Source organism: Oncorhynchus gorbuscha, linkage group LG18, assembly GCF_021184085.1.
Source record: "Oncorhynchus gorbuscha isolate QuinsamMale2020 ecotype Even-year linkage group LG18, OgorEven_v1.0, whole genome shotgun sequence".
NCBI classification, from domain to species: Eukaryota; Metazoa; Chordata; class Actinopteri; order Salmoniformes; family Salmonidae; genus Oncorhynchus; species Oncorhynchus gorbuscha.
In genome coordinates, this window is record NC_060190.1 from 30,811,219 (window position 1) to 30,836,226 (window position 25,008).

At 41.9% G+C, this 25,008-nt stretch overlaps 1 protein-coding gene across 4 annotated transcripts in view; it reads right to left on the reverse strand.

Annotated features, from left to right (window-relative positions):
• pmepa1 (prostate transmembrane protein, androgen induced 1) overlaps positions 1 to 25,008 on the reverse strand; it is a 79,253-nt gene that overhangs the window by 8,452 nt on the left and 45,793 nt on the right. Inside the window, exons 1-4 of one of the 4 annotated variants that reach the window (XM_046311040.1) lie at positions 19,441 to 19,541; positions 14,133 to 14,287; positions 1,767 to 1,820; positions 748 to 1,328 (exon numbers count right to left, since the gene is read on the reverse strand). In XM_046311040.1, the coding sequence (XP_046166996.1) occupies positions 748 to 1,328; positions 1,767 to 1,820; positions 14,133 to 14,287; positions 19,441 to 19,501 (851 nt within the window). In that variant the 5' untranslated portion in view covers positions 19,502 to 19,541. Of the gene's footprint in view, positions 1,329 to 1,766; positions 1,821 to 14,132; positions 14,288 to 19,148; positions 19,263 to 19,440; positions 19,542 to 25,008 lie in introns of those variants that run through there. The other 3 variants (XM_046311041.1, XM_046311039.1, XM_046311042.1) reach the window with 3 other exon arrangements.

The following is a 25,008-nucleotide window of genomic DNA, read 5'->3' on the forward strand; positions in this document are numbered from 1 at the left end:
CTCAAAGGACTCTATTCCAGTGCACATGTTGATACACAGACCCAGTCAGCTGTCAATCATGTGTTTCCATGGATGCCAACGCTGACCACCACACCGCTAAGCTTACTCACCCTTTGATGTGGATTGATGAGCGACGGGGGTGTCTACACTGTGGCCAACTGGGTCATGAGCTGAGGCTAACTAGGGCTAACATATGAGCTTCGATCTGGCAACCCGTGAGAGCCTGATTCTGGCAACCTGATACAAGATTGCTATCAATGCACTGTACAAGCCTGTACACGGACAGCACACAAAGCTAGACGGGGTTAGGTGGCGGATCACTAAAAGAGCCATCTGCATCTAAAAAAAGGAAGACCTGGTCATTCTAAAAGACTCTGGGAGCAACTAAGGATAAACTACAAGGAGATAAGTGACTAGAAATGATGCAAAAGGGATACAAAAACAAAATAAACCTAAATACAAAATAAAATAAAAACTATTTTTTTGTTTTCGCATTTGTCAGTATAGAAAAAAAGCTGTAAGCACGGAGACAACAAAGAACAAGTAAATATTTATACAAAGTAAGTCAGGGGCGACGGTTTACCGGGGGGGTAAAGTTCAGATGGGAGGCATTTCTTTTTTTTGCGTCTGCCTCCCCCTGCCACCCCATGTCGACCTCCCCTCCCCAACCCTGCCTAACACCAACAGTTCAGCTGAAGTGCGCAGAGAAAGAAAAACAGCCGACACAAACACTGCCGTCACACTTGCCGAGGCTTCTGCTTCTCCTTTTTGTTACGTGCGTTCCTGCTCTCCAAGCTGCCCAGGTGGGCCTGCTGGAGTATCCCATGGAGCAGCGAGGGACCCGGGCTTCCTAACCCGCCTCCGCCCCCCATGCCCCCACTCCCACTGGAAGTCTGGTGGTGGTGTCTGGGCAGGGAAGAGGGGTGGTAGTAGTGCCCTATAACCTCACTATAAGTCGGCGGCGCCCCTTCCACTCGGCTGGAGTAGGCCTGTGCGGATGTGGCTACAGTGGTAGCACTGACTCCTGCATTGAGGCTGGGCGGCGGGCACAGGGAGGTATCGAGGAGGTGGCTGTCGTAGACAGTGCGGTTGGGGGGCGCGCGCACCGACTCCCTGTTAAGCTCCAGCTGCTGCTCGGGGTCGCGAAGCTGCAGGGTGCAGGGGCCCTGGTAGGGCGGGGGCTCCTCGCCGTCCGACAGCGATATGGTGGGCGGCAGGTCAATGATGGCATGGGGCAGGTAGGGGTAGGTGGGCTGGAAGCGGGCCAGACGCTCCCTCTGCAGGTAGGAAGGGCCGCGGTCCGGGGGCCGGGGGGTGTACACCTGCTGCTGTAAGGGAGGAGTAGAGGGAAAGTTAGCACAAAACACACATATTTCGTCATTCATTTTTGTGATTATTTTGATGAAATTGACAACTTGTATTTGGATGCAATGCACTTAAAATAATTGAGGATAACACAAAAAAAGTTGAACAACTTATTTCCATTGTGGTCCTCTTGTTCAGAACACTCTTTTTATCCACAGTGTCAAAAATAGTGTGTGAGAGTATATTGACAGGGGGCCGAACAACCATACAGCACCATCATTGTCATCTCTTTGCTATGAACATCCATAAACATCCATAGCCTCTCTGCTCTTATATCAGAGGACAAAACCATAATACATTTCCACCCATTTGGGATGAATTTTAGGTCCCTGGGTTTAGGGATGACCCCTATAGACGTAAAGTATTAATGGCTAAACAAGATTACCCATAATGCCCCTTACCTCGCTCATTCCACTGGTGGACCCTGGGCCATCTGAGGACCACAGACTCCCATCCTGAGAGAGCGATGGCGTGGTGCAAGGAGAAAGACAGAGAGAGAAGAATTTATCATTCACTGGATACCATGTTGTGCAACTAAGTGGAGTACTTGCCTTTCCAGCCAAAGAGCCAGACAGAGTAATAATAATAATAATAATTATAATATGCCATTTAGCAGACGCTTTTATCCAAAGCGACTTACAGTCATGTGTGCATACATTCTACGTATGGGTGGTCCCGGGGATCGAACCCACTACCCTGGCGTTACAAGCGCCATGCTCTACCAACTGAGCTACACAGGACCACCAGTAAGGTATACTTGTATAGCATCTCTTAATAGGCAGAACCCAAGGGCTAATATTAGAGTGCCTTTGTAAACTTCCTGTCCTTCTATCTGAGCCTTGTTCTCTACACCTAGATGGGCTGTGAATTGGACAAGAGCTACATCTACTGTTCAAGTGCTCTTCACACAAGCAATCCTAAACAAACACACAGCCAGACACTGACCGTGACACAGCAAGCTCTGTCATCTCTGACTCATACCCCCTCCTGCAGAGTACACAGACGTCTGCCTAGCCCAAAACACACACGCACACACGGCATCATTCCCCACATCTCCTAACGAATGAATCACAGGCTAGGTGATTCAGAAAGCAGTAGTGCAGTCATATGGTTTTGGAATCTTCAGATAACTGCACTAGGCGATGTGTCAGACATGTGGCAGACAACCTGTCTCCCGTGAGCCTCTGACAAAGACACACAAAGAAAGAAACACCAGACATCAAAACGAGTATACAAAACATTACATAGACTGACCAGATGAAAGCTATGATCCCTTATTCACTTGTTAAATCCACTTCAATAAAGAAGGATTTGTAAAGCCTTGAGACATGGATTGTGTATGTGTGCCATTCAGTGGGTGAATGGGTAAGACAAAATATTTAATATTTTTCTTTGAACAGAGTATGGTAGTAGGTGCCAGGCACACCTGTTTGTGTCAAGAACTGCAACGCTGCTGGGATTTTCACACTCAACAGTTTCCTGAGTTTATCAACAAAGATCCAGCACATGAAGGACATCTAGCCAACTTGGCACAACTGTGGGAAGCATTGGAGTCAACTAGGGCTGTCCCCGACTAAAACAAATCTTGTTCAATTGTTAAACATTTTTAAATGTGTATTTTTCTATATATGGTGCATTCAGAAAGTATTCAGACCCCTTGACCTTTTCCACATTTTGTTATGTTACAGCCTTATTCTAAAATGGATTAAATCGTGTCTCCCCCCCATCAATCTACACACAATACCCCATAATGACGAAGCAAAAACTGTTATTTAAATACATTTTTGCAAATGTATGCATGTATGTATATATATATTTATATATAAATAAATCACGCTACAAACTATCATCACCATGCCCTTAAGGAAATAACAAATATTATGGACACAGAAATAATGGATATTTGGAAACTAAAAAACCCTGACCTAGTGAGATATACATGGAGGAGACTTAATCAAGCTAGTCGTCTTGACTACTTTATTTTCTCTTTCTCTCTTGCATCAAATGTTGAAAAAGTATTGATAGGAGACAGAATGCGATCGGATCATCATCCAATTGGCCTTCACAATAACTGTTACAGAATTTCCACGTGGACAGGAATATTGGAAATTTTATCAAAGTTTACTGGAGGACAATGTATTATTTATAACTGAATTTTGCCAGTACAATATAGGTTCAATAAATCTCCTTATTGTTTTGGATACCTTTAAATGTATGTGCAGAGGTCATTAAATTCAAAATGTATCAATAAAAAAAGCAGTTTCTGTCCAAAGAGCCAAGACCAACAAGGGAAATACATGAAATAGTACAGGTAGATCAAAATAAAAACGATACTAGAGATTCAAAATAAGTTGGAGGAAAAACAAAAAGAACTGGAGGAACTTATTCAAGAACGATCTAATGTAATCTATTACAAAAATAAAACAAACTGGATGGAATATGGGAAAAAAAAGCACCAAATTCTTCCCGAATCTCCAACACAGGAATGCTACCAAAAATAATTAGCAGATACTCGTTATTATGATTCTACAAATGATATTTTAAAAGAGGAAGCTAAATATTTGAAGCAGATGTTCTCTATTCTGTCTCATCCTCAACCTCTGAATGATGATTACTGTAAGGAATTATTTGCAAATACAAAAAAATTCAAATTAACAAAATGTACAAAAAGGATCAGTGCGAAGACTAAATTACAGATGAAGAACTTTGAGGCTATAAAATCCTTTCAGTCTGGAAAACCCCCAGGAATTGATGGCATACCGGTAGAGGTATATCAAGCCTTTTTTGATATTCTCAAAGCTTCATTGTTAGCTTGTTTTAACTACTCCTATGGAAATGGTAGTCTGTCAGGTACTCAGCAGAAAGGTCTGATTTCACTATTATTAAAACAAGCCCCCCGATGGAAAATATAAAGATCCAGTCTATCTAAAAAAAACTGGAGGCCTTTTACCCTGCAATGTTTTTGCAAAAATACTAGTGAAATGCAGAGCACTGAGAATTCAATTTTTATTTTATTTTACCAGGTATTGTTCATCCTGATTAGACCGGTTTTCTACACGGACAATACATTGGAGATAATATACGACAGCTACTAGAGATAAAAGAACAACATGAAACATCTAAGAAGTCAGGCCAGGTGTTAGTGGATTTTGAAACGGCCTTTGATAAAGTAAGAACAGAATTTATTTATAAATTATAAATATATATTTATAAGATTTTTCCAATGTTGGTGATTCTCTTATATAATGGGTAAAAGTCATGTAAAATAGTAAATACCAGCTACTTCTCAGAGAGTTTTAAATTGTCAAGAGCAGTTAAACAAGGGTGTCCGCTGTCACCATATCTATTCGTTATGGCCATCGAAATGTTAAGTAAAAAAATCAGATCAAATAACAACAACTCTTCTTCCATGCCCTCCAACCGCAAGTAAAACTAAATGCATCCTCCTCAAACGATCGCTGTCCACACCTGTCCACCCGCCCAGCATCACTACTCTGGACAGTTCTGACTTAGAATATGTGGGCAACTACAAATACCTAGGTGTCTGGTTAGACTAAACTCTCCTTCCAGACTGGCATTTCCAATCCAAAATGAAATCTAGAATCGGCTTCTATTTCGCAAAAAGCATCTTTCACTCATGCTGCCAAACATTCCCTCGTAAAACTGACTATCCTACCGATCCTTGACTTAAACGATGTCCTTTACAAAATAGCCTCCAACACTACTCAGCAAATTGGATGCAGTCTATCACAGTGCCATCCGTTGTCACCAAATGCGACCTGTATGCTGTCATTGGCTGACCCTCGCTTCATATTCGTTGCCAAACCCACTGGCTCCAGGTCATCTATAATTATTTGCTTGGTAAAGCCCCGCCTTATCTCAGCTCACTGGTCACCATAGCAGCACACGCTCCAGCAGGTATATTTCACTGGTCATCCCCAAAGCCAATTCCTCATTAGGCCTCCTTTCCTATCAATTCTCTGCTGCCAATGACTAGAACGAACTGCAAAAATGACTGAAGTTGGAGACTCATATCTCCCTCACTAGCTTTAAGCACCAGCTGTCAGAGCAGCTCACAGATCACTGCACCTGTACATAGCCCATCTAAATACCTCATCCCCATACTGTTATTTATTTAATTTATTTTGCTCCTTTGCACCCCAGTATCTCTACCTGCACACTCATCTTCTGCACATCTATCACTCCAGTGTTTAATTGCTATATTGTAATTTTTTCGCCACTATGGCCTATTTTCCACCATTATTTGCAAATAAATTCATTAAAAATCATACAATGTGATTTTCTGGATTTTTTTTCTCATTTTGTCTGTCATCGTTGAAGTGTACCTATGATGAAAATTACAGGCCTCATCTTTTTAAGTGGGAGAACTTGCACAATTGGTGGCTGACTAAATACTTTTTTTGCCACACTGTATATACACCTCTCTATTGATGGAAATATTGCCCTGATTAACTCCTTAGTCATATCTTAGTTTACTCACTTACATATGGCGCTGCCTACTCCTGGTGATTCATTTTTCAAATCATATGAGCAAAAAATATTACGCTTTATCTGGGATGCTAAACCAGGCAAAATAAAGTGTACCTTATCTATATAATGAATATGAACTGAGTGGGTTGAGATTATTAAATATAACAGCACTAAACCTCCCTCTAAAAGCTTCACGTATACAAAAGTTTTACTTTAACCCTAATTGGTATATTACTAAGAAAAGCTCATCTATTGTTTAAAAATTGCCTTTTTGTCTTTGTGCAGATTGCCACGTCTCATTTTCGATTAATTGAAAATGAAACATTTTTCAAAGTATCTCTTTTTCAAACAAGCATCGCAAGGCTGGCTACAATTCCAAATGAATTCCCTTGAAAAGATAACAAATATTATGGCTGACCTCAAATGTGCTGGTTGATAAAAGACCTGTGTTTATGAATGTTTGAAAGGGGTATTTTATTTTGTTTTTAAATTATATTGTAAATTGGAATGGTAGAGTTGTCTTTCATGGAGTTATTATACTTGTATGGGAAGGTCTGCTCAATCCAAGATTACAACCAATTGATTACATCATTACCCCAAAACTAGGCAGGTGCCAGCGGGAGGAGGTAGGGGAATGCTCATCCAGAAGCGGCGCTCCTAGTGGCTGGGGACTTTAATGCAGGCAAATGTAACTAATTTCTAACAGCATGACACATGTGCAACCAGATGAAAAAAAACTGTAGACAACCTTTACTCCACACACAGGGAAGCATACATAGCTCTCCCTCGTCCTCCATTTGGCAAATCTGACCATAATTCTATCCTCTTGATTCCTGTTTACAAGCAAAAACTAAAACAGGAAGTACCTGTGACTCGTTCAATTCTGAAGTAGTCAGATGACACGGATGTTACGCTACAGGACTGTTTTGCTAGCACAGACTAGAATACATTCCGGGATTCATCCAAAGGCATCGAGGAGTATGCCACCTCAGTCATCGGCTTCATCAATAAGTGCATTGACAACATCGTCCCCCTAGTGATCGTACCTACAAATCCCAACCAGAAGCCATGGATTACAGGCAACATCCGCATCGAGCTAAAGGCTAGAAATGATGCTTTCAAAGAGCGAGACACTAATCCGGACGCTTATAAAATATCCCGCTATGCCCTCAGACAAACCATCAAACAAGCAAAGTGTCAATACAGGATTAAGTTAGAACCCTACTACACCGGATCTGATGATAGCAAAAAGCTTGGAGCACCTTAAATTAAATTCTGGGAAAAAAGGCAAACTCAGCTCCATCATTCATTGAAACAGATGGCTAATTCATCACAAAACCAACTGATATTGCCAACTACTTTAAAGATTTTTTTTCATTGGCAAGATTAGCAAATTTAGGCATAACATGCAACAAATGCTGACACTACACATCCAATAATAACTGACCAAATTATGAAAGACAAGAAGTGTAATTTTAAAATCCGTATAGTTAGTGTGGAAGAGGTGAACAATTGATTGTTGTCTATCAACAATGACAAGCCACCGGGGTCTGATAACTTGGATGGAAAATCACTGAGGATAATAGCGGATGATACTGCCACTCCTATTTGCCACATCTTCAATTTAAGCCTACTAGAAAGCGTGTGCCCTCAGGCTTAGAGGGAAGCAAAAGTCATTCCGCTACCTAAGAATAGTAAGGCCCCCTTTACTGGAAAAAATGGTGTTTGACCAGATACAATGCTATTTTACAGAAACAAATTGACAACAAACTTTCAGCATGCTTATAGAGGAGGACATTAACAAGCACAGCACTTACACAAATGACTGATGATTGGCTGAGAGAAATTGACGATAAAAAGATTGTGGGGGCTGTTTTGTTTCAGTGCGGCCTTTGACATTATGGATCATAGTCTGCTGCTGGCAAACCTTGTGTTATGGCTTTACACCCCCTGCTATATTGTGGATAAAGAGTTACCTGTCTAACAGAACACAGAGGGTGTTCTTTAATGGAAGCCTCTCCAACATAATCCAGGTAGAATCAGGAATTCCTCAAGGCAGCTGTCTAGGCTGCCTTTACTAATTAATTTCCACTGGCTTTGAGAAAAGCCAAAGTTTCTATGCGGAATACTCAACACTATACATGTCAGCTACTACAGCAACTGAAATGACTGAAACACTTAAAGAGTTGCAGTTAGCTTCAGAGTGGGTGGCAAGGAATAAGTTTGTCCTAAATAGTTCTAAAACGTAAAGCATTGTATTTGGGACAAATCATTCCCTAACCTTAAAATGTACACAGAGCTACCATTAATAATATGCATGTGAATCTCCCATGGCTCAAAGTGGAGGGGAGATTAACTTCATGACTACTTGTTTTTGTAAGAAGTGTTGACATGCTGAATGCACTGAGGTGTCTGTTTAAGCTACTAGCACACAGCTAGTACACCCATGCATACCCCACAAGACATGCCATCAAAGGTCTCTTCACAATCCCCAAGTCAAGAACAGACTATGCGAGGCGCACAAGTACTACATAGAGCCATGGCTACATGGAACATCTTTTCCCCCTCAGGAGACAGAAAATATTTGGCATGGGTCCCCAGATCCTCAAAAAGTTCTACAGCTGCACCATTGAGAGCATCCTGACCGGTTGCATCACCACCTGGTATGGCAACTGCTCGGCATCTGACCATAAGGCGCTAGAGAGGGTAGTGCGTACGGCCCACTATATCACTGGGGCCAAGCTTCCTGACATCCAGGACCTTTACAGGCGGTGTCAGAGGAAGGCCCCCCCAAAAAAATGGTCCAAGACTCCAGTCACCCAAGTCATAGACTGTCCTCTCTGCTACCACACGGCAAGCGGTACCGGAGCAACAAGTCTAGGATCAAAAGGCTCCTTAACAGCTTCTACCCCCAAGCCATACGACTGTTGAACAACGAATCAAATGGCCCACCGGACTATTTACATTGACCACCCCCTTTGTTTTCACACTGCTGCTACCCACTGTTTATTATCTATGCATAGTCACTTTACAAATGACCTCGACTAACCCGTACCCCTGCAATGATTAGGTACCGGTACCCCCTGTATATAGCATCATTATTGTTTTGTACATTTATTGTGTTACTTTTGGATTGATTCGATGTTTTAACTCTATTTCTTGAACTGCATTGTTGGTTAGGGGCATGCAAGTAAGCATTTCATGGTAATGTATCCGGCTCATGTGAAAAATAACATTTGATTAGAACTGGTCTGTCTGCCCAATATAAAGGATCAAAACGGGCAGAGGAATAAAAATAGCATAAACAGGAATACCAATTTCATTTGAGGACAAGGATGTTGACAGCTGTGCCATAAGGATTGCTAAATAGCTGGGAAGAGATTTTTGATGTTCCGATTCCATGGTACAGGGTGTATGAGTTGATTATACACTGCTCCAAAAAATAAAGGGAACACTAAAATAACACATGCTAGATCTGAATGAATGAAATATTCTTATTAAATACTTTTTTCTTTACATAGTTGGATGTGCTGATAACAAAATTACACAAAAATTATGAATGGAAATGCCACCTCACACTATGACTGACCCACTGCCAAACCGGTCATGCTGGAGGATGTTGCAGGCAGCAGAACGTTCTACACGGCATCTCCAGACTGCCACAAGTGCTCGGTGTGAACCTGCTTTCATCTGTGAAGAGCACAGGACGCCAGTGACGAATTTGCCAATCTTGGTGTTCTCTGGCAAATGCCAAACGTCCTGCACGGTGTTGGGCTGTAAGCACAACATCCCACCTGTAGACGTCAGGCCTTCATACCACCCTCATGGAGTCTGACCTCATGTTTCTGACCGTTTGAGCAGACACATGCACATTTGTGGCCTGCTGGAGGTCATTTTGCAGGGCTCTGGCAGTGCTCCTCCGGCTCCTCCTTGCACAAAGGCGGAGGTAGCGGTCCTGCTGCTGGGTTGTTGCCCTTCTACGGCCTCTTCCACGTCTCCTGATGTACTGGCCTGTCTCCTGGTAGCGCCTCCATGCTCTGGACACTACGCTGACAGACACAGCAAACCTTCTTGCCACAGCTCGCATTGATGTCCCATCCTGGATGAGCTGCACTACCTGAGCCACTTGTGTGGGTTGTAGACTCCGTCTCATGCTACCACTAGAGTGAAAGCACCGCCAGCATTCAAAGGTGACCAAAACATCAGCCAGGAAGCACAGGAACTGCAAAGTGGTCTGTGGTCACCACCTGCAGAACCACTCCTTTATTGGGGGTGTCTTGCTAATTGCCTATAATTTCCACCTGTTGTCTATTCCATTTGCACAACAGCATGTGAAATGTATTGTCAATCAGTGTTGCTTCCTAAGTGGACAGTTTGATTTCACAGAAGTGTGATGGACTTGTAGTTACATTGTGTTGTTTAAGTGTTCCCTTTATTTTTTTGAGCAGTGTATGATGTTGCTATGCATGGTTACAATGTGTTTAGGAATGATAGGAAAGGCAAAGGTGGTGGTGTTGCTATTTACACAAATAATCTTATTTGTGTGTCTCTGTTAAAGGCTACTTCTAGTCCTAAACTATTTGAATTGTTGGCTTTAAATCTGCAGTTATAGGAATCTATCATCCACCTTCCGCCAAAAAAATGTGTACTAAACAAACTCACTGAGTTAATTGCCATTTCTATTACACCGGAGGTGTTGATTGCTGGAGATTTTAATCTTGCATGGAGTACGCAGAATGCTGATTGTCTAAATGATTTTTGTACTAATCTAAATTTGACCCAGCTGATTACAAAGCACACTCATCCAAACTTAAAGGACCCTACAAACTCGACTTTGATTGACCTCATATTTACAAACACTGCAGAGAAATACGCTGGGAGTGGGGTATTTGCTTTGGATATTAGTGACCACTGTCCTATAATATATGTCAGGGATATATGGACGCCTTGATCCAAACCTTGTTTTATCAACAAGATACATTTTAATTAACAGGCCTTTTTTGACCTTTATTTTGGTGACTTTGATTGTATTGCATCTATACCTGACCCAGAGTTGGCTCTTAACCACTTCTCAAATGTTTTCAATTGTATTGTAGATTAACATGCTCCCTTAAAAAAAAATGTGAACAAGAAAAATTGAATCTTGCCCTTGGTTCAGTCCAGAGCTATCTGAAGTCATACACAACAGAGATGCTGCCTGGGCCAAAGCTAGATTCACAGACTCCCAGACACAGACTGGCAGTCTTTTAGGCGGTTGAGAAATCTGTGTGTAAAACTAGTTAAAAAAGCAAAATCAGATTATTATGTTAATATACTATCTGAATGTACCGGGAACCCAGCTAAAGCTGTTAAATGACTGAAGGGTTGTATCCCCTCTTCTCTCCCCCAATAAATTAATTTAGATTCTGGCCCTATTACTGACTAAATTGATATCATTAATGCATTTAATCGCCATTTTATCTCTGCAGGCTTTATATTTGAATATATTTCAAAGCCAGCTCTTGAAGAGTAGTTTGGATGTAGATTGGTGAAAATCTATTGAATGATACTGAAAATGCTAGTCAGGAGTTTTTTTTGTTAACATTATACCCCAAAAAATCCACAGGGGCTAATAATTTGGATCCTGGTCTGCAACACCCCTTATTGCTGGCTCAGCAGCCCACATTTTCAATATAACATTATCAGGAAGTATTCCAAAAGCTTGGAAATCCACATGTTCTGCCACTCCATAAGGGTGGTGATGCAAATGATCTTGAAAACTATCGCCCCATTTCAAGACTACCTTGTTAAGCTAAAACTCTTGAATACATGGTTAATGTACAACTTCATCCTTTTTATCTGATAATTGTATTCTTAATATATATATATCTGCCTGGGCATAGTACTACCACAGCAACCACGCTAGTTGCTAATGATCTTGTCAATGCCTTGGATGTTAAAAAGAGCTGTGCTGCCTTGTTTATTGATCTGTCAAAGGCGTTCGACACTGTTGATCATTCTGTTTTGCTGAAGAAATTATCAAGAGTAGGCCTGGGATATACAAGCCTGTTTATGGTTTCAGAATTATCCTAGCGACATAACTCAGGCCATCTAGATAGGTGGGGTTAAATCAGAATTTCTTGATTCAAAAAGGTTTTCGCCAGGGTTCAATTTTGAGTCCATTATTGTTCACTTCGTTAGTTATTTTAGCAAATTATCCTTCCTAACGCATATAACAAATCTGACTAAGAAGCTAAGTTCCAAGATATTTTGGGCAAAAGGGGGGGTACAACTCAATATTAAGGGTGTTCCTAATGTTTGGTATACTCAGTATATTATATACCGAGTATACAGTTGAAGTCGGAAGTTTACACACACTTTAGCCAAATATATTTAAACTCAGTTTTTCACAATTCCTGACATTTATTCCCAGTAAATATTCCTCGTCTTAGGTCAGTTAGACCCATTTACGACCAAGCTTTACCTTCCTGACTGATGTCTTGAGATGTTGCTTCAATATATTCACGAAATTTTCATGCCTCATGATGCCATCTATTTTGTGAAGTGCACCAGTCCCTCAAGCAGCAAAGCACCCCCACAACATGATGCTGCCACCCCCGTGCTTCATGGTTGGAATGGCGTTCTTCGGCTTGCAAGACTACCCCTTTTTCCTCCAAACATAATGATGGTAATTATGGCCAAACAGTTCTATTTTTGTTTCATCTGACCAGAGGACATTTCTCCAAAAAGTACCATCTTTGTCCCCATGTGCAGTTGCAAACCGTAGTCTGGCTTTTTTATGGCGGTTTTGGAGCAGTGGCTTCTTCCTTGCTGTGCAGCCATTCAGGTTATGTTGATATAAGACTCGTTTTACTGTGGATACAGTTACTTTTGTACCCGTTTCCTCCAGCATCTTCACAAGATCCTTTGCTGTTGTTCTGGGATTGATTTGCACTTTCGCACCAAAGTACGTTCATCTCTAGGAGACAGAACGCATCTCCTTCCTGAGCAGTATGATGGCTGCGTGGTCCCATGGTGTTTATACTTACGTACTATTGTTTGTACAGATGAACGTGGTAATTTCAGGCGTTTGGAAATTTCTCCCAAGGATGAACCAAACTTGTGGAGGTATACAATTTTTTTTCTGAGGTCATGGCTGATTTATTTTGATTTTCTCATGATGTCAAGGAAAGAGCCACTGAGTTTGAGGGTAGGCCTTGAAATACATCCACAGGTACAACTCCAATTGACTCAAATGATGTCAATTAGCCTATCAGAAGCTTCTAAAGCATGACAATTTTCTGGAATTTTCCAAGCTGTTGAAAGGCACTGTCAACTTAGTGCATGTAAACGTCTTACCCACTGGAATTGTGATACGGTGAATTATAAGTGAAATAATCTGTCTAAACAATTGTTGGAAAAATTACTTGTGCCATGCACGAAGTAGATGTTCTAATCGACTTCCCAAAACTATAGTTTGTTAACAAGAAATTTGTGTATTTAAACTTCCGACTTCAAATGTATATTATCTTTTCTGCATACTTTATATCTGGTATAGTTATTTAAATATGCACTATGCAGAAACAGTACTGCCATTTCCTGGTTGCAAAAAATGTAATGGTTCGCCTAATTTTAGTTTATGTGACAAAACATGTAAGATAGTGTAGAGAATCATTGCACAATTTAAACCGCTGTGAAATATATTTTCTACAACCAAAAAATATTGTATTTTCAGCTGTTTAAAGCTGGTGTAGAAAACCAAAAGCATAGAAGTAGCAGAACAGATCTACAGCTTCTTAGACTGGCTTTCAGTGAGAATGACAGATCTATAATACACATTTCTATGTGAATTTTCCCAGGTCGCCCAAAAAGTTACATATTGCAGCTTTAAGTTAACACTGAAAGTGTTGTGTCAATCCGGAAAATGTGCAATGCACCAAAATGTGTATCCCAAGACCTTTATCTCTTTCCCTGCTTTGACCCACAAGTGGGTCCCAACCCACAGTTTGGGAAGCACTGGTTAAGGCTGCATACTGGTCTGTGTGGCGGCTGTCAAGTAAAGTATATTCCCTGGTCAGTGAGATGTAATTATCAAGTACTTATAGGGGCTGTAAAATAGTCTACACCCTTGTCTGTGTGGAGGCTGTAAAGTAGACTCCCCACCCTGGTCTGTGTGGGGGCTGTAAAGTAGACTCCCCACCCTGGTCTGTGTGGAGGCTGTAAAGTAGACTCCCCACCCTGGTCTGTGTGGAGGCTGTAGAGTAAAGTCTGCGTCCTGGTCAGTGTAGAGTACTTACTGAGGCCAGTGGTAGTTGGCGCCTGCGAGCCTGGCTGTGCCTGGAGATGAAGGAGCGTGCTGACAGGCGGTAGTGGTTGAGCAGGCATGTGATCACCACCACCATCACCATCATCACCACCACGATCACCAGGATCTGCACAAACTCCAACTGGGCTGGAGAGAGAAGGGAGAGGTTAGAGCTAGTGGAAGAGTGGAATACTTGATGATTGTATCACCTAAGCTTCATCAACATATCATCAAGTGAGAGGATACTATGTATTGGACCTTCTTTTAGTCTAGCTCCGGTTATTATATTGGATGTGCGTGAAACTCCCTTCATAGAAATTTGAAGAACCCAAGAGGACAGATATGAGGATATGTACATTGCACAGTTTATTGGGAAAGGGTGTTTGGGTCATTTTGGGACCATGGTAATTGAAGACAACTTAGTCCGATGTTACGAAAAGCAACTTTCATAGATCTACAGTGCATTTGGAAAGTATTCAGACCCCGTGACTTTTCCACATTGTTACGTTACAGCCTTGTTCTAAAATGTATTAAACATTTTATTTTCTTCTCATCAATCTACACACAATACCCCATCATGACAAAGCAAAAACTGGTTTGTAGAAATGTTTGCAAATTTGGAAAAAATAAAAAACTGAAATATTACATTTACATAGGTATTCAGACCTGATACTCAGTACTTTGTTGAAGCACCTTTGGCAGCGATTACAGTCTCAAGTCATCTTGGGTATGACACCACAAGCTTGGCATACCTGTATTTGGGGAGTTTTTCCAATTCTTCTCTGCAGATCCTCTCAAGCTTTGTCATACCCAGAGATATTAGATTGGGTTCAAATCCGACTTTTCCCGAAGCCACTCCTGCATTGTCTAGGCTGTGTGCTTAGGGTCATTGTCTTATTGGAAGGTGAACCTTCGCCCCAATCGGAGGTCCTGAGCACTCTGGAGAAGGTTTTCATCAAGGATCTCTATGTACTTTTCTCCATTCAATCCTGACAAGTCTCCCAGTTCCTGCTGCTGAAAAACATCCCCACAACATGATGCTGCCACCACCATGCTTCACTGTAGGGTTGGTGCCATGTTTTCTTCAGACGTGATGCCTGGCATTCAGGACAAAGAGCTCAATCTTGGTTTCATCAGACCAGAGGTGAGTGCCTTTGAAAATCATGTCCAATCAATTGAATTTACCACAGGTGGTCTCCAAGTTGTAGAAACATCTCCACGATTATGAATGGAAACAGGATGCACCTGAGCACAATTTCTAGTCTTATAGCAATGGGTCTGAATACTTATGTAAATAAGGTTTCTGTTTTTTATCTTAATACATTTACAAAAATGTATTAAAACCTGTATTCCCTTAGTCATTATGGGGTGTTATGTGTAGATTAATGAGAAAAAATATATATTTGTATATTTGTATATTTGTATATTTATTTAGAATAAGGCTGTAACGTAACAAAATGTGGAAAAGTCGAAGGGTCTGAATGCTTTCCGAATGCACTGCATGTTTGGTAACCCTTCATTTTACAGCCCGGTAATTATTAGACAATAACTAGATAAATACAAAAAGTAAACATGGTAACTATTTGGTCTAAAACGTACTTATTAGGTACCAAACAAGTATGTACTACATACTTACTTAGTAAATACAAAGTAGCAAAATGTAATATATAATAGTCCTCTAAAGTCCCAAAGGTACAAGGTACCCATAATGTAAATACCAAGTAAAAACATCTATGGTATATTGTATTTATTTATTACCATGTACTTACCACATACCTTCAAGTCAATCATCCTGTCTCTGGTACTAAATAAATACAAAATAGTAAGTTCCTAGTAGGTATGTTTGGGTAGAGCTGGGATGATAAAGCAAAAATTACAGACACCGACATTGCCCTCCTCCTACCGAAGCATTTGGCTTAGGTCAGTAATATTCCGTGATTTTGCAAAACAATGTTCCTAACAATTTTTTTGTTCCAAAACCATTATTTCTGGTCAACAGTAATAGCCTATGCATTATGTTGATTCCTGCTATGAAAGTATCCGCCTGTCCCTGTTTCACTGTGGGCTGCCCTCTCACGACTGTGCGCACGGAGAAGGGAGAGATGCATTCTGATAAACACAAGCATATGACCATTACTCAAAATGCAATTGCAAGAAAAATACGCCTTTCTTGTTACATCGAGGAGAGTGTCACAGCTGTCTGAGTATATAATGTATTTCTCACCTCTCAATATTGAGTTCATGGCACCACTTTCCAGCTGGAGTAGGCTACGTAGTATGATTTTGATGCGCCTGCAGAGCCGAGTGGAACATGCCATTTGCACTGAATAGGCCCACATCAAGTAGCTTAGGCCTAGCACTGGAATGTTTTGTAGGACATTACATTTACTAATAAATTAATCAATTAGCGTACATGGCTATCTGGCAACAAGATCTTAGAGTTAGAAATGTACTAAGTGTTTTGAGTTCCCACTTTCTCAGGTGGTAAATAGGCTAATATAGCCTATGCCAATAGGCCCATGCACAAAGTGGTCTGCAAATTAATCTCTGAAGAGCCCCAAAAAGAATTTGATCATTCTGGATCCTATTTTGACAGGTTGCACATCAACATATCAATGATGCATTCCCGGGATATGATGAAATAGCTCACTTTTTATAACATAGCATACCATCTCAGTTGTCTTACTTGGCATAAAAATAAATCATGCTGCATATATTTATTTTATTGATAGATTTACCTTTAGAGTAAAATAGTTACATTTATCTCTATATAACTTGTCCATATCACCAAGCTATATATTTGGGAACAATATTGTGAAAATTATTTTGCAACATACCCTTAGTATTCGTTACAACTCTTAAAAGTAGGCACATATGATATCCTACTCAATAGAAAAGCCAAACAGGAACTATTTTAAGTACCACATCATCGATGATATGAAAGACATCAAGTATTATGACAGGTATGATGTCATTGATGACAACTTATACTGTCATCATGACAGGATGCTTCCAGTCTTATGTCATGTTTGAATATTATCATCATAGCGCACCACGTGTGCGCGTGTAGTAAAATGAGTGGAGTTATTGGTCAGCTCAGAAGCTCTATTGATACCGAGACGACGGGAGCTCTTTTCCCAGAAGAGTTCACAACAGTGTCGAGGTAGACAGAGCAATCTTTGTTTGGAGACAGGGCAGGACAACCTGACCTTCCCCTCCCCCCACGTGACCCTGGCAGACGGAGCACACAAACAGACCCAGAAGCAGACAGAGACATACAAATGCAGGACTCCGCGCGCACGCGCACACACACACACACTTTCTAACTCAGACATACTTTGTGTTCTTCTCACACTTCAACAGTCAGAGAGAAAGTTCACGGACAGCCCCACATAAAACATCCAGCAGGGACTTTTGCCCCAAGCAACAACTCAAACCAAACACAGACAGTCTAACTGAGCAGATAAGCAAAGCATAAGCTAACACAGTAGCTTCCTCTGTGAAACAGCCTAAGGTCATTTCCATGTAAAAGCACCAATATATGAAGTTCATAGGAGCATATCAAATTATGTGACAAAATAAAGCTGAGTCTATATTTTGGGGAAATGAAGGCATAGATACAAATTTCTACCATTACCCGTCTAACAAATTAATTAAATGGTAGACGTAGAAAGGTGAGTTAAAGATCTGTCCTCTCATTCAAAGAAACTCTAAGATCTGTTCTGTGTGTGTTCTTTCTATGCTTCTTGTTCTTAAGTTTCATTTTTGCATCTTTTACTTTCAGTTTTGTACACCAGCTTGGTTATGGAAAATATATTTCACAATGGTTTAGATGGTACAATGATTCTCTACACTATACTTACTTGTTTTGTCACAAACTGAAATTATGCAAACTATTCGAATTTTAGCAATTAGAAAAAGGCGTAGTGCATCATTAAGCACATTTTTACTCCTGAACGCGTTTAGGCTCGGGGTTGAATACTAATTGACTTCAATTTGAATTAATTTGTAAAAAAAATAAAATAAAAAAACATAATTCCACTGACATGGGGTATTGTGTGTAGGCTAGTGACACATCTCAATTTAAACCCATTTTCAAATCAGGCTATAACACAACAAAATGTGGAAAAAGTCAAGGGGTGTTAATACTTTCTGAAGGCACTGTATGTTAAAGATATTTTCTAATGTCTATCCCCATGAGGAGAGAGGGTAACAAAAGTTCACAGAAGTAACAAGTAATTAGTAAAACATTATTTAAGTGATTAAAGCTCATCATTTTGTTACCAAATCCGTAACAGAATTACTGCAATTGAATTGGCTACAATGAGAAATCATAGTAGTCACAAACCAGTTGGGTTCCTTCCTTCCTTCCTTCCTTCCTTCCTTCCTTCCTTCCTTCCTTCCTTCCTTCCTTCCTTCCTTCCTTCCTTCCTTCCTTCCTTCCTTCCTTCCTTCCTTCCTTCCTTCCTTCCTTCCTTCCTTCCTTCCTTCCTTCCTTCCTTCCTTCCTTCCTTCCTTCCTTCCTTCCTTCCTTCCTTCCTTCCTTCCTTCCTTAGGCATACTGTTACGTTCAGCTCATACCTCATTCTTTCTGCAGACATCTTTGAATCTTCATTTTGAGAAGATATTTAACAGTATTTAAGAGTTTTTGGAAAACATGGTCGCATAAACGGAGGGAGATTTTACTGTAATTCTGTTACCAAACTTAGCATCTGCACTGTTCTTCCAGTAAATTAGTTTTTGTGAAATGTACTGTGTAATTTCTTCAAAGTAGTCATTTTGCATAGAGTTGCGTAGTTTGTTAAACTTTGAAAACATTGTTTTTTGTTTTGTATAAGTGAAAAAGCTGAGTCTCAGTGTAATTCTGTTGTCATGGATTTGCCCCTAACCTATTCTATTCAAAACAACAAAGAGACCAAGCTATGCAGTGTGCTCATAACCCAGATACTGAAATGCTCTCGCAGGCTAGACTTGAAAATAGTTTGTTCCAACATTCCAGAAGTCTTACCAGCGACTATTACACAACCATCCATGTCTGACCTGCAGCAGCATTAAAGGAGAGTTTGCCGTCCTCACACAACGACAAAGGCTTTTATCACGCTAGTTATACACAGACAACCACACAATTGGCAAAGAAACTCAAATTCAAGATAGTCTAGAAAACGAGCTCAATGACTCATCGCATTGGACTTTTGACTTGGGGAGGGGAAAAAACTAATGCACGAAGAGAAAAAACAAACTCCTACAGATTTTACCCAATGATTAAAATCCAAGATAGTAACGATTAATGCACAACTCACCGCTACATTGAGTTTGTACGCAGTTATGGTGGTGGTGGGGACCCCCTGAGACCGGCTGCATCGTGTTACCCCTAATACCTCAACTTTGGTGAGCCCCAACCTGTGTGCTCACTGAGCAGAACGACACACTGCGGCCCGCAAAAGGTCTGCAGCCTTGTCCCCACTTTCTCACACGCATTACTCGACACACACACACAATGAGTGTCCCCTACTGCGCCGAACAATGGGGTGCAAAAAAAAAAAAAGATTTCCAAAGGGAGAGGAGAGGGAGAGGGGGAGTGGTGGCACAATCCAGAGAAAGACAGATGGGTCAGAGATGAAGAGAATAATGATGGGAGAGAGACAGAAAGAGTGAGGGAAAGACTAGACAGAATTACCAAAATTACTACGGAAAAGCACATTCATAAATGTTTATACATTTAAGTCAAACGTTTGGACACATCTACTCATTCAAGGATTTTCTTTATTTGTACTATTTTCTACAATTAAACTTAACAAGCCACACTCTTTAATCGAAATGCATTCCAGGTGACTACCCCATGAAGCTGGTTGAGAGAACGCCAAGAGCGTGCAAAGCTGTCAAGGCAAAAGGGTGGCTACTTTGAAGAATCTCAAATATAAAACATATTTAGTTTTTTTGGTCACTACATGATTCCATATGTGTTATTTCATAGTTTTGAAAATCGTCACTATTATTCTACAATGTAGAAAATAGTAAAAACAAAGAAAAACCCTTGAATGAGTAGGTGTGTCCAAATTTGACTGGTACTGTATATACACATGCCACATTTATTCACGGTCTAAAATACACCAACTGGAGGATAATAGTATGTTATGAGAAATCATCGTTCCTCGGCCTCATTCCTCAATATTGACTTAAGGTAAATTCACGCTCATAAAACCAAAACACACCCCAACCCTAAACCCGGCTCCCACAAACAAACGGTGTTGTTGCTAGGGTCTCTCTACTAAAGCATCAGGGTTAATATATGGCCAGTGACCTGAGCCAGCGACTATGCAAACCCACTGTCTGGAACGGCCCTGTCAGCTGGCGCACAGCCTTACGCTCTGACATGGTGCCCAGGGGCACGGACACACCAGCATGCACACACAGGGATGAGGCTCCACACAGATGGCAGGGCTAGCAGCAGGGCGACGTAGTAGGGCCAGTGTGTGCCAGGCAGGCAGAGAGGGTGGTAGGACTGCGTAGCTGGGCACATCACTCTCTATTGCCATACAGGCCTCTTTTCTAGAACTGTTAACAACGATGACATAGTGGTAGAGAGTATACTACAAAATAATTGATTCCTCAACTCCTGACACATCGACTCCCGGTGCCGACTCCCATTTCTGAGTGTCAAGAGCGGAATCGACTCCTAAGATTCAGTATTTTTGGAACGGAGCTGTCCTTCCAAAAACACAATCAAACTTGCATCTTCCATTGTTAGCGAGGGACAGCGAGAGGGGGGGGGGCACAGTATGTCGGCACCAGGCAGACAGAGTCAGAAGCGTGCACTAGGCGTGATTATTTGCAATCAAAAGCTGTCTCACAATTTGTTGTTTCTTCTTTCAATGTCTTTTAACTTCAGTAAAGCATGCCTATCACCAATGAATAGGCTAGGATATTGAGATGAGCAAGATGCAACGCTGACACATAGTCACAACCTGTATCTGCTCATGTGCACAGGTTCGCTTCACACTGTTGACAGCATGGTAGCCAGGTACCAAAACAGTGGAGAAGTTGAGCCTTGCGCTTCAACACTCTTAGTTGTTGCGGAAATTGACTCACTATGCTGTATACTTTCTGCATCTACTTTATATCGCTGAGTGTACCTTTTAAATTACCGAACTTTTCCCAGGCCTTTATAGCTAGTTGTGTAATGGAGGCTATATACGCAGGTATATGCTGTATACCCACTTTTATTTCAGTGGGCATTGCATCTACTCACTTCTTAATCCCCTCTGATGCGCATTAAAAAAAAACTGAAACCTATGATTTACATTTTTTTTTACTCCTTTTTCGCCCCAATTTCGTGGTATCCAATTGGTAGTTACAGTCTTGCCTCATCGCTGCAACTCCCGTACGGACTCGGGAGAGGCGAGGGTCGAGAGCCATGCGTCCTCCGAAACATAACCCAACCAAGTCGCACTGCTTCTTGATCCGCTTAACCCGGAAGCCAGCCACACCAATGTGTTGGAGGAAACACCATATACCTGGCGACCGTGACAGTGTGCATGCGCCTGGCCCGTCACAGGAGTCGCTAGAGCGCGATGGGACAAGGACATCCCTGCCGGCCAAACCCTCCTCTAACCCAGACAACGCTGGGCCAATTGTGCGCGTCTCCAAGTTTTCTACACAGGGCGTCTTTACTTCAAGTGGGCTGTTTGAAAAATTTGAGTATACCCACTTCTCCAGGCACCCCTGTTTCTAGCCTATCGTCTAGTTCAAAAATAATATGTTTTGTAATAACTGTACCGTGATTTACATTTGGGGGGATTAATTCATGTTAAGGATCCCTATTTATTTAATTGTTTTAACAGTTAAACATTCACACCACTACCAGGGTCATGGTGTTATTGAGTACCATATATCATAAGGTAGGCCTACATCATATACTAAGCCTAACCTATATCATAGAAACAAATGAAAGCCGCTACATTGTCCACCAGCAACACTGTCTTGTGAGAAGTATTTTTTGTATTGCTATTAACAGCCTTTTTAATTATAGACATGAATCCACTTTATTCAAGTAGTCCATTTATCTTCTCTGGGTATTTTTAATAGACAAAGCATTGCAAGAGAGGAGAGGAATGTTGTTCTGAGAAAAGCAAGCCTTCATGCTCCTGAAATGGCTTATCTTAAGGAATGCAAATGGAAACGTTCAAAAAGGGATAGTCGGGGTGGAGGAGAAAATGGCCTCTGAGCAGTTGCTGCCAGACCGAACAGAGAAGTTTACCAAAGCTTTCCAACAAAGCTTCCAGAATAAATCCCTCTGAACAGATTGTGGAAAAAAATGCGCAATGAGGAGACCTTGCGGTTTCCCTTTTTCCGGACCACTGCAACAACAACTAAAGCCCGGGCTAAATTTAAACACACGCACACAAACAGATACACACACTGTTTAACCGTTCAAGAGTTGCTCATAATGCCAGCAGCATACCACCCTGTATCCCACTGCTGGCTTGCTTCTGAAGCTAAGCAGGGTTGGTCCTGGTCAGTCCCTGGATTGGAGAACAGATGCTTCTGGAAGTGGTGTTGGAGGGCCAGGAGGAGGTACCCTTTCCCAACGGCCCAGGGCAATGATTGGGGACATTGCCCTGTGTAGGGTGCCGTCTTTTGGGACGTTAATCAATCAAATTAATTTATAAAGCCCTTTTTTCCATCAGCCGATGTCACAAAGTGCTATTCCCCTATACCCAGCCGAAAACCCCAAACAGCAAGCAATGCAGATGTAGAAGCACGGTGGCTAGGAAAAACTCCCTACAAAGGCAGGAACCTAGGAAGAAACCTAGAGAAGAAACAGGCTCTGAGGGATGGCCAGTCCTCTTCTGGCTGTGCCAGGGGGAGATTATAACAGAACATTGTCAAGATGTTCAAACGTTCATAGATGACTAGCAGGGTCAAATAATAATAATCACAATGGTTGTAGAGGGTGCAGGTCAGCACCTCTGAAGTAAATGTCAGTTGGCTTTTCATAGCCGATCATTCAGTTAGAGACAGCAGGTGCGATATAGAGAGAGTCGAAAACAGCAGGTCCGGGACAAGGTAGCAAGTCTGGTGAACAGGTCAGGGTTCCATAGCCGCAAGCAGAACAGTTGAAACTGGAGCAGCAGCAGGTGGACTGGGATTAGCAGGTGGACTGGAGACGGGTGTCCTGACTCTGTGGTCACTAAATATCCCATGGCACTTATCGTAAGAGTAGGGGTGTTAATCCTAGTATCCTGGCTAAATTCCCAATCTGTCCCTCATACCATCATGGTCACCTAGTCATCACAAAGTCATCACCAGCTTACAATTGGCTCATTCATCCCCGGTCCTCTCCCTTGTAACTATTCCCCAGGTCATTGATGTAAATGAGAATGTGTTCTCAGTCAACTTACCTGGTAAAACAAGGGTTAAATAAAAAATACAAAAAAAAATAATTATCATTCCCCAAACTAGGCCAGCTGACACGGAGGATGTTCAGGGGAGGGTTCTCTTTTGTGCGATTTTCAACACCAAAAAAGAGATGATTTTTTTGCCACGTGCTTTGTCAACAACACGTGTAGACAAACAGTGAAATGCTGACTTACGGGCCCTTCCCAACAATGCAGAGAGAAATAATAGAAAAGTAATCAAAGTAATGATAAATACACAATGAGTAACAATAACTTGGTTATATTTACAGGGTACCAGGTAATTGAGGTAGATATGTACATGACTAGGAATAAAGTGACAGATAAACAGTAGCAGCAGCATATGTGATGAGTCAAAAAGGTTAGTGCAAAAAGGGTCGCTGATTTTGTCTGTGTGTGTATGTGTGTGTTCGAGCTAGAGAGTAACAGCACCCCCAGCCACTTGCTCTCTCTCTCTAGACAATACAGCCTGTGGAGATACTCACTCGCTCCCAAATGGGGAAGGTGAGGGGGGTCAAGGGAGTCCCCTGTCACAGCAGGAAGACAACCCTGCACACCCCCCCCGTCACAGATGGAAGACAGCCCCACACCCCACCCCACATCTCTGTTCCCTCCCTTGCTCAGTGTCAGGCCGGGGCATTCACGGTCACTGCTGAGCCAGACAGCTCTAAGCACGCAGACAGACAGCGGGACGAGGGGGGGGAGGGTTAGCACTCCACTCTCTCATCTGTCTCGCCCTCCCTGTTACTGACTCGACACACTGTTAGTCTAGGGAATTTGGGAGTGGCCAGATAGCGGGGTGTGGGGAGGATGTGTGTGTAAGGAAAGGGGGATATATCAGTCTGTAAAAGTGTCTGCTCACATGGGCAGGCAGGATGGGTGTGTGCGCTTGTGTATGTGTGTGTGTGTGTGTGCCGGCGGCGGGTTGTAGGTCAGAGGTGCACAACATTTGCTTGCCAATTTCCATTAAAAAGGCTGGGTTGGAGGGGGTGCAATGCTCGGAGCAAACAGGGCAGGCCTGCATTGCGCAGAGTCACTGAGAAGGGCAGAGCAGGGAGAGACCGAGACAGTGGGGAGCAATAGTGAGACAGAAGGGGGGGGACGACGACAAAGCAACCCCTTTTCATTGACTTTGGAGCCACGGTCATACAGCCACAACCAACAAGTGTGGGAATTTTAGATTGGGACACTCACACTATTGATACGGGTGGGGAAAAAAGAGGGGGGAAGGGGGAGCCAAGTGAATTATTAGCTTTACCTTATATGTTAAAATGATCGCACTAGATGCTAATGCTAAGCGGAGTAGGCTCAGCCTAAATGCTAGGAACTTTTAGTTAAACATAGTTTGATAGCGATGGGTGGTGAAGAACAGGAGGTGAGTAAGCGAGTTATTCGCTTTTGCTAACATGGTGTAGCAATTAACACTGATGCTAACACTAAGTGAAGTCTGTT